The following is a 14389-nucleotide window of genomic DNA, read 5'->3' as shown; positions in this document are numbered from 1 at the left end:
TATAAAGCCCTAAATGGCTTGGGTCCAGATTATCTGAGGGAACACCTGCTGCCAGCATCAAGTTCCCTTCGTCCAGTGCGCTCCCACAGGGAGGGTCTTCTCAGGGTGCACCTCAGTAAAAGACTGCTGGTGGATAACACCCAGGGGGAGGGCCTTCTCAGTGGGTGCACCTGCCCTCTGGAACCAGCTCCCCGTGGAGCTCAGGACTGCCCCCCCGACCTCCGTTCATTCCGCCGGGACCTGAAGACCTGGCTCTTCGAGCTCTCTGGCCCAGGCTGAGAATTTTAATTTAATTGGGGTTTTTACTTTTTGCAGGGATTGATGTAAATTTTTTAATTGTTTTTAACTTTTGTATTTCTTATTTTAAATACCCTGTAAACCGCCATGAGTCCTTCGGGAAAGGGCGGTATATAAATCAAAATAAATAAATAAATAATTCTGTCAGGATTTTTTTCCTTAGTTCTGCTTCTCTCAATTTGTTTCCCTTCATTATTTTTCATTTTCCCTCCTGGTGCTTTGGAGAACAGGCTGACACCCCTTGTAAGGACCTGCCTCAATTAGACCTCCCAAGAAAGCACAACTCTTGAACCGGACATCATTCCAAAATGAAACTTTTATTAGAAGATGTTGACAGCAGTAATAGAAGGCAGGATCTGAGGATTTCCCATGGAAATCAATAGGTTAAAAAGAGACAATGTAAACTCCACCCCAACTGTCCCTACAGAATCCAGATGGTTTAAACAGGCCAACCGGCAGGCATGACAATGCTGTGAGAACTTCCATGGTCGTTAGGTCTTCGCGCTTCTCCTCCTCGTCCGGAGATAAGGCAGATGGTCGAGGCACATTCCATTCCCACCCCACGAAAGAAACATCAAAGAGGATAGAGCAGGGAGCAAAGCAAAGGAAATACACTTTAGAAGCCCCGAGCTCTCCCTCCCCCTCTCAGAAGACTGGCAGAACCCGAAAAGAACCAGAAGCCCCAACGCTCATAGAGACGGGTTTTGACACCCCCTTTCTTTGTGGTAGCCTCTCAAATATTGGAACTCTGTCATCCTGTGCCCCCCCCGTCGGTCCTCCTTTTCTCTGGACTGGCCATGCCCAACTCCTGTAACCCTTCTACGTGTGTTTCGGCCTCCCCCCTCCCCCAATCGTCTCAACATCTTTTTCTATCGGGGTCACCGGAACTGGGCACAGTATCGAAAGTGGGGTCTTACCGGCAGTCGAAAAAGCTCCCGCGCTCAAGAGGAAAAACGGCTTTTCAACCACCCGGCAAAGGGGGGGGTTCTTAGAGGGGCCACTTCCCTGCAGGAAACCCCGGAAAGCAGCGGGGCGAATTCCTTCCAGACTTCCTCAGCCGGCAGCGCGTCGGCTTCAACCGCCCGAGCGGCTTTAAGGGCCGATCCAGACTCACACGCCGAAAAGGAGAAGCTGCAGCCGAGAAAACCCAGCGCTGCCCCGGGGAGCTGCGGGCAAAGGCTCGAGCACACCGACGCCGAGCGGATTCTTCTACGCCTCTTTTCCAAATCTTACGGCGGGCGCGTGGACACCCCCCCCCGGGACGCCCCTCCTCCGCTTTCCAGAGAAACGAGGAAAACCGGGCCCCAACCCTGCGAGGAGGCGGGCTCAGCTTTGGGAACCGCCAATAAGAGGCCGGGACCGCGGGCACGCCCCTTAAACGTCACCCCGGCGACGTCCTTCGCCCCTCACGTCGCGCTGCTTTCTGACGCCTTTCCGGTATCGCGGGTCGGTCATGAAGAAAGCGGTGGAGCTGGTGGGCGCGGGGCCGGCCTCGCCTGGCGCCTCCTCCGTCCCCGGCTTCCTGGCCAAACTTTGGGCCCTGGTCGAAGACCCCGGGAGCGACGACGTAATCTCGTGGAGCCGGGTGAGGATCGTAGGACGCATGCGCAGAGGCAGCGGGGACGGCACCGTCAAGGTTGCGGTCCCTCTGGCTGCTGCCCCCCCCCCCCCCCAGCGGGCCGTTTTCCGAAGCCTGCCATGGAGCGCTTCTGCTAGGCCCGCCTGGGACGGTGGAGCAGGCAGAGGGGAACCTTGGCAGCCCCGGGTTGAAAGGGGGAGCCCGCCGAGCTCGCTCACTTTCCTGGGCCTGGCGGCGGCAGCTGTCTTCCTGCCAGGGTTTCATTACCCGAACTCGGCGGCGGGGTCGTGGGCGCCAGCAAGCCTGAGGAGTTTGCTCTCCGTCGTGATAGCCACAATTGTGAGAGCGAAACCCAACCAACCCCTTGCTGACTCCAATGACCTCGCCGCCGAGTTCGTGTAATTAAACCCCCGCCAGGAAAAGAGCCGCAGCCGCCGCTAGGCCCGGGGAGAGAGCGAGAGCCGAGGACCCCCACCCCCCGTGACAAAGCTTCCGAGGAGGAGAAGCCGCCAGAGCCCGCCGCGAAACGAAAGAGGAGCTGCGCGATGTTGTGCAAGGGGTGAGGGGAGCCGCAGCAGGTCGGAGCTCTGCTACTTCCTGCCGAGACGCCGCTAGAAGAGGCATCTAGTGATTTACTCAGGCTCGGACCATGGAAGGCCTTGCCGGAACCGGACATCCTGGAGAGTGAATGGACGGGGTCTCGGTACTGGTGTCTCCGCGGCCATCGCCATCCACGAGCAGGAAAGGCGGGGGGGGGGGGCTTGGACAACGGCACCTCCACTTGCCGCTTCTGTCCTTGATAATGTAGGACTTTTCAACCTTTTCACCGCTTGTACCACTTTTAGGATATGGCAGTATTCTGGTACCACCTAGCAAGGTGTCAAAAACTTGATGACAAAAAAAAAACTGTTCAAAGTTGCAATTGCACTGAAATGACTTATTTTATTTATTTATTTATTTTATTACATTTATATACCGCCCTTTCCCAAAGGACTCAGGGTGGTTTACAGGGTGATTAAAAGCAAAAATACAAAAGTTAAAAACAAATTAAAAAAAATTATATTCGTCCCTGCATAAGTAAAACCCCAGTTAAAATTAAAATTAAAACTAAAATTAAAATTTTCAGCCTGGGCCAGAGAGCTCAAAGAGCCAGGTCTTCAGGTCCCGGCGGAATGAACGGAGGTCGGGGGCAGTCCTAAGCTCCACTGGCAGCTGGTTCCAAAGGGCAGGCGCACCCACTGAGAAGGCCCTATCCCTGGGTGTCGTCCGCCGGCAATCTCTTACCGGTGGCACCCTGAGAAGACCCTCCCTGTGGGAGCGCACTGGACGAAGGGAGCTTGATGCTGGCAGCAGGTGTTCCCTCAGATATCCCAGACCCAAGCCATTTAGGGCTTTATAGGTCATCACCAGCACTTATGACCATTTTCCACACTTACGACCATGTGTTTTATATTTGGGTGCTTAGCAATGGATTCATATTTATGATGGTCACAGTGTCCCAGGTTCATGTGATCCCCTTTTGCAACCTTTTGACAAGCAAAGTCAATGGCAGGGCTACTGGTGGCAAGTGCTAAGGCAGGACTTCCTTACCCGTCTCCCTCTTTCTCATGGCCATCTCCTGAAGGAAGAATTTGAGCAACCCCCCCCCCCCCCATATTTTCCCTCTTCCATATTTTCATCAAACAAGGAAAAGCCTCCAGAGACAGAAAAGACAAGCCACCGAGAGAAAAAGGCACATTCCGCTTTAAGAATTAGCTACTGGCTAGAAAGGAAAGTTAAGGAGCCAGCAGCTGGCACTTAAGGAAGAAAAAAAATGTAAGTACTGGCTGCTGGCTAAGGCAGCCTGCCCAAATGGCTCCATTCATAGGTAAAGGAATGCTACAGGCAAAAATCCTTTCAGGAGAAAAATAATTCAGAATCCCTTGCAGCAAAACTTACAGCTAACAATAGCAGAGCAATAGAAGCTAACAGGAGACATCAGCCATCACCCAAATAGAAATTACCAAACACTCCTTAAGAACACAAAGCCCACATTGCACAAATCCCAGAACTTCAAAGTCACAAAAGCACGTAAGAATCCTTCCACTCTCAATCTTCCTCCCTCCGCCTCACTTCCAGCCGATGCTGCCTTTCTTCATTGGTTCCTTTCTTCCTTGTGGAGGGTGACCCCTCCCCTGTTGCATTTCTTGCCTGTTTGTTGCTGCCAGCACAGGTGGCTGCCATAAAGTTGTAGATCAGCTCATGGCCAGCCCGCTTGATCTCCTCTCCCCCCACCCTCCTTCCTTCCCTTGTGCAGCTAGAGCTGACTCCACCTCCTCCCAAGGCTGCCTGTTTTTTCCCCTCTCCCTCCCAAACTGCCTCCTGTCTCCGCCCTCCCCCCCCCTTCTCATCCTGGTGAGCTGGAAGTGCTGAGCCTGGGGTCTTTGCCTTGCCCCAGCCACTCTGCAGCTCCAGAGGACTCACAGTAAGTACTGCACTGCGCTGGCTTGTTCCCTTCCCCACTACACTTGGCTGGGCAGGGCCATGTACCACCTGCCATGTGCTAATGTACCACAGGTGGTATGCATACCACCTGTTGAAAAGCCCTGCTTTAATGCATTTATGGATAAGTATGAGAGGTGTTTGTGGCATCATGTGAGGTGTGTTAGGCCATAACTGGGCATATTTCTGTATGTAGATGATACCCTTTTCTTGGCAGAGGACCCAGATGACTTGTAGCAAAGTATGTAAGTTGTATCATGTAACAGAGCATCAAGCTGAAAGTAATGCACCAAAGACCATCAAATCATGTGTATGACAGGGAAGACAGAGGACTGCACGTTAGACCTAATAATCCCAATATCTTAAAGTGGGAAGATCAGCTAATTATTGCCAATCAGTTTATTATGCATAATTGGTAAGTTATGTGAAACTCCTCTGCTGAAAGTTTCTTGATAGGATGATCCAATGAAATATATAGCCAAGGAAGAATATGGGTTTAGGGTTAGAGTCCTCGATTGTATATTAGTGTTTTCCCTTCATCACCTCTTGGCAAAATATACCAGTCCATGAGAAAAGTAAGATTACTTTCTGAGGAATTTTGGTAAAAATTAACTTCCTGTGTTAATTGCTGGCTACCCCACTTAATTATTATGTTGCATGAAGGCACCTCAGTGACATAACTACAACTTCTAAAGTATTCAAACAGATCTTCTGTTCCTCCCCACTTGATTTTATACATGATATTGTCTAGCCCCTTAATAGAGCTAAATTTCATCCCTGACAATCAATTTTTATTTTTCTGTATGCTGAAAATATTGTTATCCTGTATTGCAAGTGGGGCTGTGGGTCAGCTTCCACCTGCTAACATCTTTGGTTGATCTGAAATAACTGAAAACTAAGGTAATTGTATTAAGGTGAAATGCTAAATCAGCCCCCATGTTTAAGAAATAGTCAACTGCTAAATGGAGCAGGTGAAGACATTTTAATATCTAGACATATACTTCCAGTCGTCATCTTCCTGGAAACGCCACTCTTTAAACTTCCTTACCTATGTCTGCTTCCTAATGCAATAATTAGATACACAACCTACAGGAGCAACAACTATGCACCGACAGCAATCAAACTTCTAAAAGCCCAAGTGAGGAGTCCTTGGCGATCTCTGAGCTTGGGTGGTTTCTTGCAGACATGTCATTACCCAAACTGGGTAACATCATCAGTGCTAGACACCATTTAGCACTAATGATATGACCTAGTTAGGTAATGAAACATCTGCAAGAAACCAACCAAGCTCAGAGATCATCAAGGACCGCTCATTTCAGTCCTGAGCTACAAATGCTCTCCCTTATCAGTAAAAAGCCCCAGTATTTGGTGTATTATGCATACTTGAGGGTTTAAAGCAGTCCAATCTAAATTTTTGAGATCCTTGCTCAGTGCCAGTGTACAGTGAAGGGAAAAATTATTTGATCCCCTGCTGATTTTGTACATTTGCCCACTGACAAAAAAATGATCAGTCTATAATTTTAATGGTAGGTTTATTGTAACAGAGAGACAGAATAACAACAAAAAAATCCAGGAAAATGCATTTCAAAAAGTTATAAATTGATTTGCATTTTAATGAGTGAAATAAGTATTGGACTCCTTCGCAAAACATGACTTAGTACTAGGTAGCAAAACCCTTGGCAGTCACAGAGGTCAGACTTTTTTGTAGTTGGCCACCAGGTTTGCACATATCTCAGGAGGGATTTTGTCCCACTCCTCTTTGCAGATCCTCTTCAAGTCATTAAGGTTTCAAGGGTGACATTTGGCAATTCAAAACTGCAGCTCCCTCCCCAGATTTTATATGGGATTAAGGTCTGGAGACTGGCTAAGCCACTCCAGGACCTTAATGTGCTGCTTTGAGCCACTCCTTTGTTGCCTTGGCTGTGTGTTTTGGTCATTGCCATGCTAGAATCCACAACCCATTTTCATTGCCCTGGCTGATGGAAGGAGGTTCTTACCCAAGATTTGACGGTACATGGCCCCGTGCATTGTCCCTTTGATGCAATGAAGTTGTCCCCTTAGCAGAAAAGCACCCCCCAAAGCATAATGTAGCGTTCTTGGGGTCATAGACAGCATACTTCCTCCAAGTACAGCAAGTTGAGCTGATGCCAAATACCTTGATTTTGGTCTCATCTGACCATAACACTTTCATCCAGTTCTCCTCTGAATCATTCAGATGTTCATTGGCAAACTTCAGACAGCCCTGTACAAGTGCTTTCTTGAGCAGGGGAACCTTGTGGACACTGCAGGATTTCAGTCCTTCGTGTGTTACCAATTGTTTTCTTGGTGACTATGGTCCCAGCTGCCTTGAAGTAATTGACAAGATCCTCCCATGTAGTTCTAGGCTGATTCCTCATCGTTCTCATGTTCATTGAAACTCCATGAGGCCCCAGACCGAGAAAGATTGACAGTTAATTTGTGTTTCTTCCATTTGTGAATAATTGCACCAGCTGTTGTCACCTTCTCACCAAGTTGCTTGGCAATAGTCTTGTAGCCCAGAGGTCCCCAAACTTTTGGGCACCAGGAGAGAGGTTTTTCCGTGGACCAGAGGGGGCATGGCTTTGTGTGCTGCCTGCATCCTGTGGATGGGGTTTTCCTTGTTTGTGCAGACCAGTTGTGCAGACAATCTGGTATTGGTCCATGGACCGGGGGTTGGGGACCCCTGTTGTAGCCCATTCCAGCCTTGTATAGGTCTACAATCTTGTCCCTGACATCCTTGGACAGCTCTTTGGTCTTGGCCATGGTGGAGAGTTTGGAATCTGATTGATTGATTGCTTCTGTGGACAGGTGTCTTTTATACAGGTAACAAGCTGAGATTAGGAGCACTCCCTTTAAGACAGGTTCTGGGGTCAGGTGCCAGAGGCCTTGTGTGTGTGTATGTGTGTGTGTGTTTCCTGCCTTCCAAGGTTCAACTCAATCCAGAACTGTGGCAATCTGCTGTCAAGTCACAGCACAAGTTTGGCTTGGAAATTGACTTACCCTTCAAATCTTAGCTCTCTTTTTTACTAGTTTTTTTGGTACATTTATATTTCTGTAACATTTATAATTTAGGCAATAATGGGGCTTGGGGCACGTTGGGGGGTGGTTGATAGATTAATAACAGATCCTCCTCTCCCCTCTCCCTACTCCTCCCTCTTCATCTTTTAGCTAGAGTTGAGTACTTGTTTTGTATTATTTATAGATGTTGTCTAGCTTTATATTTTAATATTATAAACCACCCAGATTTGCCTTATGCTAAGATGGGTGGCAGTCACTCACTCAATAATATACGTTATCGTTTATATAATGCTACTATATTGGGGTCGCGATGGGTCGGACACGACTTCGCAGCTAGCAACAAAACTGGATATGATAAAAGTGGAATGAAAGCAAAATAAAATAATAAAAAAATAAAAAACCCAAGACTTGATATGTTTAATGTCTGGGGAAAACCAAAACTGGACTCTTACCATTTCACAGATAGAGGTCAAATCAAAATGCATTGTTGGCTTGTGGTTTGGGGGTGGTGCACATATATAAATTTGCAATAAATGTTTCACATCTTTCTGCATCTTACATCCCAACAGTCACTCTGTCCCGCCACATTAAAAACCCAAAGCCCACTTTTCCAGAAAAGGACTTCTATACATTTAGAGGCATTTTGTAAATCAGGTATAGTTTTAAGGACATCAACAGCTGCAACAATTGATAATTCTTAGCTCTGTAATTGTAAAATTACAGCTTATTACTAAGCTTGTAAGCCACCCTGAGTCTTCGGAGAAGGGCGGGATATAAATGGAATTAAAATAAAAAAATAAAAATAAAAATAAAATGAGTGAAAGGTAGCTGGGGGCAAAGCTGGCGGAAGCTCTTCTACTGATGCTCAACCAAAACATATCCAAATAATTTATTTATTTATTTTATTGAATTTGTATACCGCCCTATTCCCGTAGGACTCAGGGCGATTTACAGGGCAGTTAAAAGCATGAAATACAAAAATTAAAATCAATTAAAACAAATTAAATTCAAGCCCCAAGAGTAAATCTAAAACCCAGTTAAATTAACAACCCCACAGTCTGGACCAAACAGATCAAAGAGCCAAGTTTTCAGGTCCTGGTAAAATGAGCGAAGGTCTGGGCCAGTCCTACGTTCCATGGGTAGTTGGTTCCATAGGGCAGGCGCACCCACAGAGAACGCCCTTCCCCTGGGAATAACCCGCCAACATTCATTAACCGGTGGTACCCTGAGAAGGCCCTTCCTGTGGGGTCGCACAGGACGATGGGAGGATGATGCTGGCAGCAGGTGTTCCCTTAGATAGTCTGGACCCAAGCCATTTAGGGCTTTATAGGTCATTACCAGCACCTTGAATCTCACCCAGAGGGCAACTGGAAGCCAATGTAGCTCACGGAGAAGAGGTGTTACACGGGAGTATTGGGAAGCTCCCATCAAAACTCGCGCGGCCGCATTCTGCACCAGTTGAAGCTTTCGGGTGGTTCTCAAGGGCAGCCCCATGTAGAGGGCATTGCAGTAGTCTAACTGGGAGGTCACAAGCGCATGAGTGACTGTACGTAGAGCATCTCAGTCCAGATAGGGACGCAACTGGCGCACCAGGCAAATCTGGGCAAAAGCCTCCCTGGTCACGGCTCCTATATGATCTTCAAAACTGAGCTGTGAATCCAGGAGGACGCCCAAGTTGCGAGCCCTATCAACGGGGGGGGGGAGGGAATACCTCATCCCCTATTGTTAATGATGGAGAAGGCTGGTCAGACCGAGATGCCGGTATGAACAGCCACTCAGTCTTGTCAGGATTGAGACGAAGCCTGTTTCTCCCCATCCAAACCCGGACCGCCTCCAGGCAACGGGATATCACGGCGAGGGCATCACTGGGTTGATTCGGGGTGGAAAGAAAAAGTTGGGCATCATCAGCGTACTGGTGATACCCCACCCCGAAACCACGAATGAGCTCACCCAGCGGCTTCATGTAGATGTTGAACAGAAGGGGAGAGAGGACCGACCCCTGAGGGACTCCACAAACGAGAGATCTCGGGGTGGGCCTCTGTCTTCCCGTCAACACCGACTGCGGGCGGCCCAGGAGGTAGGAGGAGAACCACTGTAAAACAGTGCCCCCCACTCCCAGCCCCCTGAGATGCCGCAGTAGGATTCCATGGTCGATGGTATCAAAAGCCGCTGAGAGGTCTAATAGGACTAGGACAGAGGAACAACCCCTGTCCCGAGCCCGCCAGAGATCATTCACCAGTGCGACCAATGCCATCTCCGTGCTATGCCCAGATCTGAAACCCGATTGGTACGGGTCGAGTTAATCAGTTTCCTCCAGGAACAGAGGGAGCTGATGTGCTACCACACTCTCAACAACCTTCGCCAAAAAGCGAAGGTTGGAGACAGGACGATAGTTATTCAAAATCGCCGAGTCCAGGGTATGCTTCTTGAGGAGGGGCCTCACCACCGCCTCTTTCAAGGCGGCAGGGAAAACACCCTCGCTCAAAGAAGCAGTTATTACTGCCTGGAACCAGCCTCGTGTCTTCTCCCGGGCTGCATAAACCAGCCAGGAGGGGCACAGGTCCAATAAACAGGTGGTAGAGCTCAGCCTCCTCATGATCCTGTCCACCTCATCGGGGGTCATAGGATCGAACTCAGTCCAGATAACACTCTCAAGACTGATGAGGGAGAGAGAGAGAGAGATGGGCAAATCCTTCCACCGCCTGCTCCAGGGTGTATTCTTCCACCCTCTCAAGGAAGGTTCCTCTGAGATGCTTCATCTCCTGGTTCAGTAGAGACAGCTAGAGGTGAATTGCTCTGCCATCGTAATCTGGTTGCATTAATGGATTCTCCTTAGTTAAGAGATGGAAGTCGCATCTCTCACAGTCTGTTCAGTGCACCACCAATATATGCCACTGGATGAGGTGCACTAAAATAACGGACTGAGTGATACCACTGAGCTTGACATGTTTAGTTACATTTTCTTACTGTACTTATTTTTTTTCTTAACTTTCCTAGAATGGACAGAATTTTTGCATTCTGGATGAACAGAAGTTTGCTAAAGAATTGCTTCCTAAGTACTTCAAACACAACAATTTGTCTAGCTTCATACGACAGCTCAACATCTGTAAGTATCAGATTCTGTCTATGTTTGTTATTTTCAGCACCCAGTGTCCGTTAAAATAAAAAACCCTTCTCTACCTAAGCTGTCAGAAAATAAACATAATAATTATTTAAATATTTTATACCTTAACTGGGATCATGTAAAAGGTATAATATCCACCTTCTGTACAATAGCTATAAAGCAGTATATGGGTTTTTAAAAGGTGTTTCCAAGCTGCATTTGGGGTATAAAGCAACAACTTCCACTGAAAAGTTCATATTGCTGCTTCAAAACAGGCCCCAACAGGCCATGCTCATGTAGGCCATGTACAGTTGTTTGCTGTGCTGGGAGGCAGCAGAAACACCATCTACATGTAGCTATATCAGCTCCATTACCATGTCCATACATTTAGGGATGGCTTTTGAAGTAGCTGCAGGAGCCTTGTAGAACAGGGCTTTTCAACTTTTTCACCCATTGTACCCCTTTTAGGATATGGCAACATCCGAGTACCACCTGTTGCCTAGCAAGGTGTCAAAAACTTGATAACCAAAAAAAAAGGAAAAAAGTGATGAAGTGCAGGTAGTCCTCAACTTACAACAGTTACAATGGCACTGAAAAAAGTGCCCCTTAAGCCACAGCCGAGCAAGACACCTACCTGGCCACCTGGCGGCGCTCTTCCTGCTGTCTGAGGTTTTCATTGTTGTGAGCATTTCTGTTGAGGATTGGCAGCGGAGGTGGGGTGGGGAGGTGTTTGGTTTTTATTCCCCCCCATCTGCTGGGTGGTTGCAGCAGGTTTTGGTCACTTCACATGACCCTGGGACACTGTGACCATCATAAATATGAATCAGTTGCCAAGCATCTGAATGTAAATCACAAGACCCTGGAGATGCTGCAACATTCCAGCTGATCGGCGCTTCTTCTGGGCTCAGCAGAAGCTCACATAAAAAAAACAACTTTCTGGGAATACAGATGGGTAATCTTGCAATCTCTTTTTACTCCAGAGAGATTTTGACAGCCCATTTGAGTGCCATTTTCAGCCACAATGTGTCCCTCAATTCTAGAAGCAATTCCACCACCATGGCTCCCTTGGAAGCCTCAACAACCTTAGCTGAAAAGAGAAAGTTGAAGCTAGATTGAAAATTGTCAAATATAAACATAGCAAAAGGTCTTTTTAAAGTCAGATGGTATTACACCTTCCTCAAAGAGACATTGTTGAACCCAGAGGAGTCAAGAGGGGCATAAAAACTAAGTGGCATGGCTTGATACACAAACCCAGCTCACAGCCAGACAAAAAGCAATGGGGGAGGGAGTGTGGGTTGGAATGCAAGGGAGGGGGTAATGGAATCCAAGAGCACTGACTCTGTAGTGAGACATACTAGGGTTCCAAGGTCACCTGCTGGGAAAATTCACCAGAGTCTGTTGCCCAAACAAACTGAACATAATTGATTGGATGGAGTAAAGTGACAATGGGAGGGCCAGGGAAAAGAGGGGAACTTTTAATTATGCTGTTTGTGTGTCAAACCATTAGAATTGGCTGTCAATGCTGTAAACATTGACATGTTTTTGCACTGACAATATAAGAGGCAGCCTTTTGCTTTAACTGTTTGGTTTTGAATCACTGAAGCGTGGTGGAATGCAACCGGATGTTTTGACAAGATATGGGATAGCCGCTTCAGAAGGGAAGTGAAACTTTGTGTGTTAAATTAATTGGTAAATGTGATTCATGATGTGTAAATAAGACGGAAATTCTGTATGATGTGGTGTCAAGGGGAGGAGAATTCAGATTCTGGCATCCATCCATGAGTGCCAATACTGTTATGCTCATTATATATTTTTTAGAATAAATAATCATGCAGTACTCTTTAATGTGTCTTTTTTAATCGGAACCATGACATCATGCCAGAATCTTCTTTCTTTCAAACATCCTGTGGGGTCCTGAGCCCCCGCTGTTGTCTCCAATCAGGGAGATAAGCTGGCAAAGATTCAGGGAAGAATCCTCACCATGGAAAGAGAAAGCCTGGCTGCTGGTGAAACCTCAGAAGAGGGAGCAATAGACGGCTTGCTGTTTGGGTAGATCTCCAACTCTCAGCAGCTAAGTGAGCCTATTTGGTCGTCAGGCTGGAACCACTCCAGTGGAGACTACAGAGGCTTTGAGACTACACTGCCAGAGTCCCCAAAAGCAGAATGGTGGAGAGCTGCCAGACCATCTGCCACTGAGAATTTGGGTGAGTGGAAAATCCTGTCTGCAGACCAGACAGCCTGCCAGCCCCAGGAGTTCCCTGCCAGGCCTTCCAGACCCACAGAGACAGAGGACCCCAGTCTGGGGCCTCTGCAGCAATGGGAGGTTGGGGAACCCCCACAAGTGAAAGGCCAACAACCTCTCAGCTTGCCACAGCTAATAGAGGCCTTGCAACAGTTGGGGGTGGTGCAGAAGCCTGGAGATCAGAAGCTGGTGGGAGGACAACAACAGCAAGGGTGGCAGCAACAGGGCCTGAACGTGCAACTCCTGAAAATACAGCAGGACCAGTGGGGCCAGCAGCAGTGGGGGCCCCAGCAGCCATTGAACCAACAACCAGGATGGGGCCAGCAGCAACTGGAGACACAACAACAGCAGTGGGGGCCCCAGCAACCATTTAAGCAACAACCAGGGTGGGGCCAGCAGCAGTGGGGGCCCCAGCAACCAATGATGAGCCTGCCCTTCGATGGGGACCCAGAGAAACTGATTTTCTTTCTCAACCAAGTACGCTCTCACTTGAATCGCTGGGCCCATCTCTACCCAGACCCAGGTGCTATGGTCGATGTGATTGTGTCCAACCTACAGGGAGAAGCATCCGAATGGTTGAACAAATTATATAATGAGTAAGCCCCTGACTTGGAAGACTTTTTCCTCCTAGGGCTGAGGGAAAGATTTGAGGACCCATCCATTGCCCTTAAAGTGGAAGAGCAAATCCACAAGATAAAAAGCTGGCCAGCCTGTCCTGGAGTACGTGCGGGAGTTTCGAAAGATGGCCGGTCAGATATAGAGATGGCCTGAGCAATCCATAATTCATCTTTTTAGAGAAGGGTTAGACGACCACCTTTCTCAGGCATATATCTACCGAGCTGTGCCTGACCAGCTGCTTGAATGGTACCAGGCAGCGGTGAAATTAGATGTTCAGCTCACCCACTATAAGAAGCCTCTCCTACCTGAAGCCGAGCTGAGGTCAGAACAACCCGAATGGAAATCACCCCCACGAAAATCTCCAGCTACTGTGATGGCTGAAAGACCCAAGTCACCTGTAGGCCCGGCAATTAAGTGTTTCCGGTGCGGACAGCAGAGATATCGAGCAGCGAAATGCCCAGTCACCTTCCCCCAACAGCAGAACAGGCCAGGACCGGCAATGAGAAGAGACCTGCACAGCGGCTAATGGGAGAAAAATCCAACTGGATGACACAGGAACCTGTTGCCCAGGTCACTTCCCCCACATGGGGACGCCGGAACTCCGGCTGAATCCACCCCCGTTCTACCCTTTTTCAACAGTGACAACGAAGGAGAGAATGACCCAATGGTGAGCTGACACGTCCCACCTTTTTTACTATCTGCCAAGTTCATAATCCCTAAATTGGGTACGCATGTAGATTTAAAGGTGCTAATTGATTCTGGATGCTCCTGGTGCATCATTAGATTGCCATTTGCCTTGAAACTGGGCATACGAGCAAAACTGCTCTCCAAACCTGTGAGGTTCGAGCAAGCTGATGGCTTCTTGATGGGAGGGGCTTTCCTCACAAAATTAATGGAGCCCCTACGCTTAGAAATAGGTGAGTACTGGGAATTTATTCGCTTCCTGGTGGCCCCAAAAATGACTGGGACTGTGATTTTAGGATTAGTCTAGTTGGACAAATGGAAGCTGTTTATATGGTGGGAGAAAGGAATG

The 14389-nt window shown here is 48.1% G+C and overlaps 2 protein-coding genes across 13 annotated transcripts in view; one reads left to right on the top strand and one right to left on the bottom strand.

Moving 5' to 3' along the window:
* HEPH (hephaestin) overlaps window positions 1-1600 on the bottom strand; it is a 111841-nt gene extending 110241 nt beyond the window's left edge. For all 4 annotated transcript variants that reach the window (XR_014493635.1, XM_083372228.1, XM_083372227.1 and 1 more), the window contains exon 1: window positions 1215-1600. The gene's annotated coding sequence lies outside the window, so the exon portion shown is untranslated. The remainder of the gene's footprint in view (window positions 1-1214) is intronic.
* A 138-nt stretch (window positions 1601-1738) lies between these two features.
* Window positions 1739-14389, top strand: part of LOC310645929 (heat shock factor protein 3-like) — a 56124-nt gene continuing 43473 nt past the window's right edge. For 6 of the 9 annotated variants that reach the window (XR_014493620.1, XR_014493621.1, XM_083372002.1 and 3 more), the window contains exons 1-2: window positions 1739-1882; window positions 10391-10499. Coding sequence is in view for 4 of the 9 variants with exons in the window: in XM_083372002.1 (XP_083228128.1) it covers window positions 1751-1882; window positions 10391-10499 (241 nt within the window). In the remaining 5 variants the exon portion in view is untranslated. Of the gene's footprint in view, window positions 1883-10390; window positions 10500-12556; window positions 14024-14389 lie in introns of those variants that run through there. The other 3 variants (XM_083372008.1, XM_083372006.1, XM_083372007.1) reach the window with 2 other exon arrangements.

Source organism: Vipera ursinii (assembly GCF_947247035.1).
Source record: "Vipera ursinii genome assembly, chromosome: 12".
Lineage (NCBI taxonomy): Eukaryota > Metazoa > Chordata > Lepidosauria > Squamata > Viperidae > Vipera > Vipera ursinii.
The sequence above is the reverse complement of the archived record's forward strand: the minus strand, read 5'-3'. Positions and strand labels throughout refer to the sequence as shown.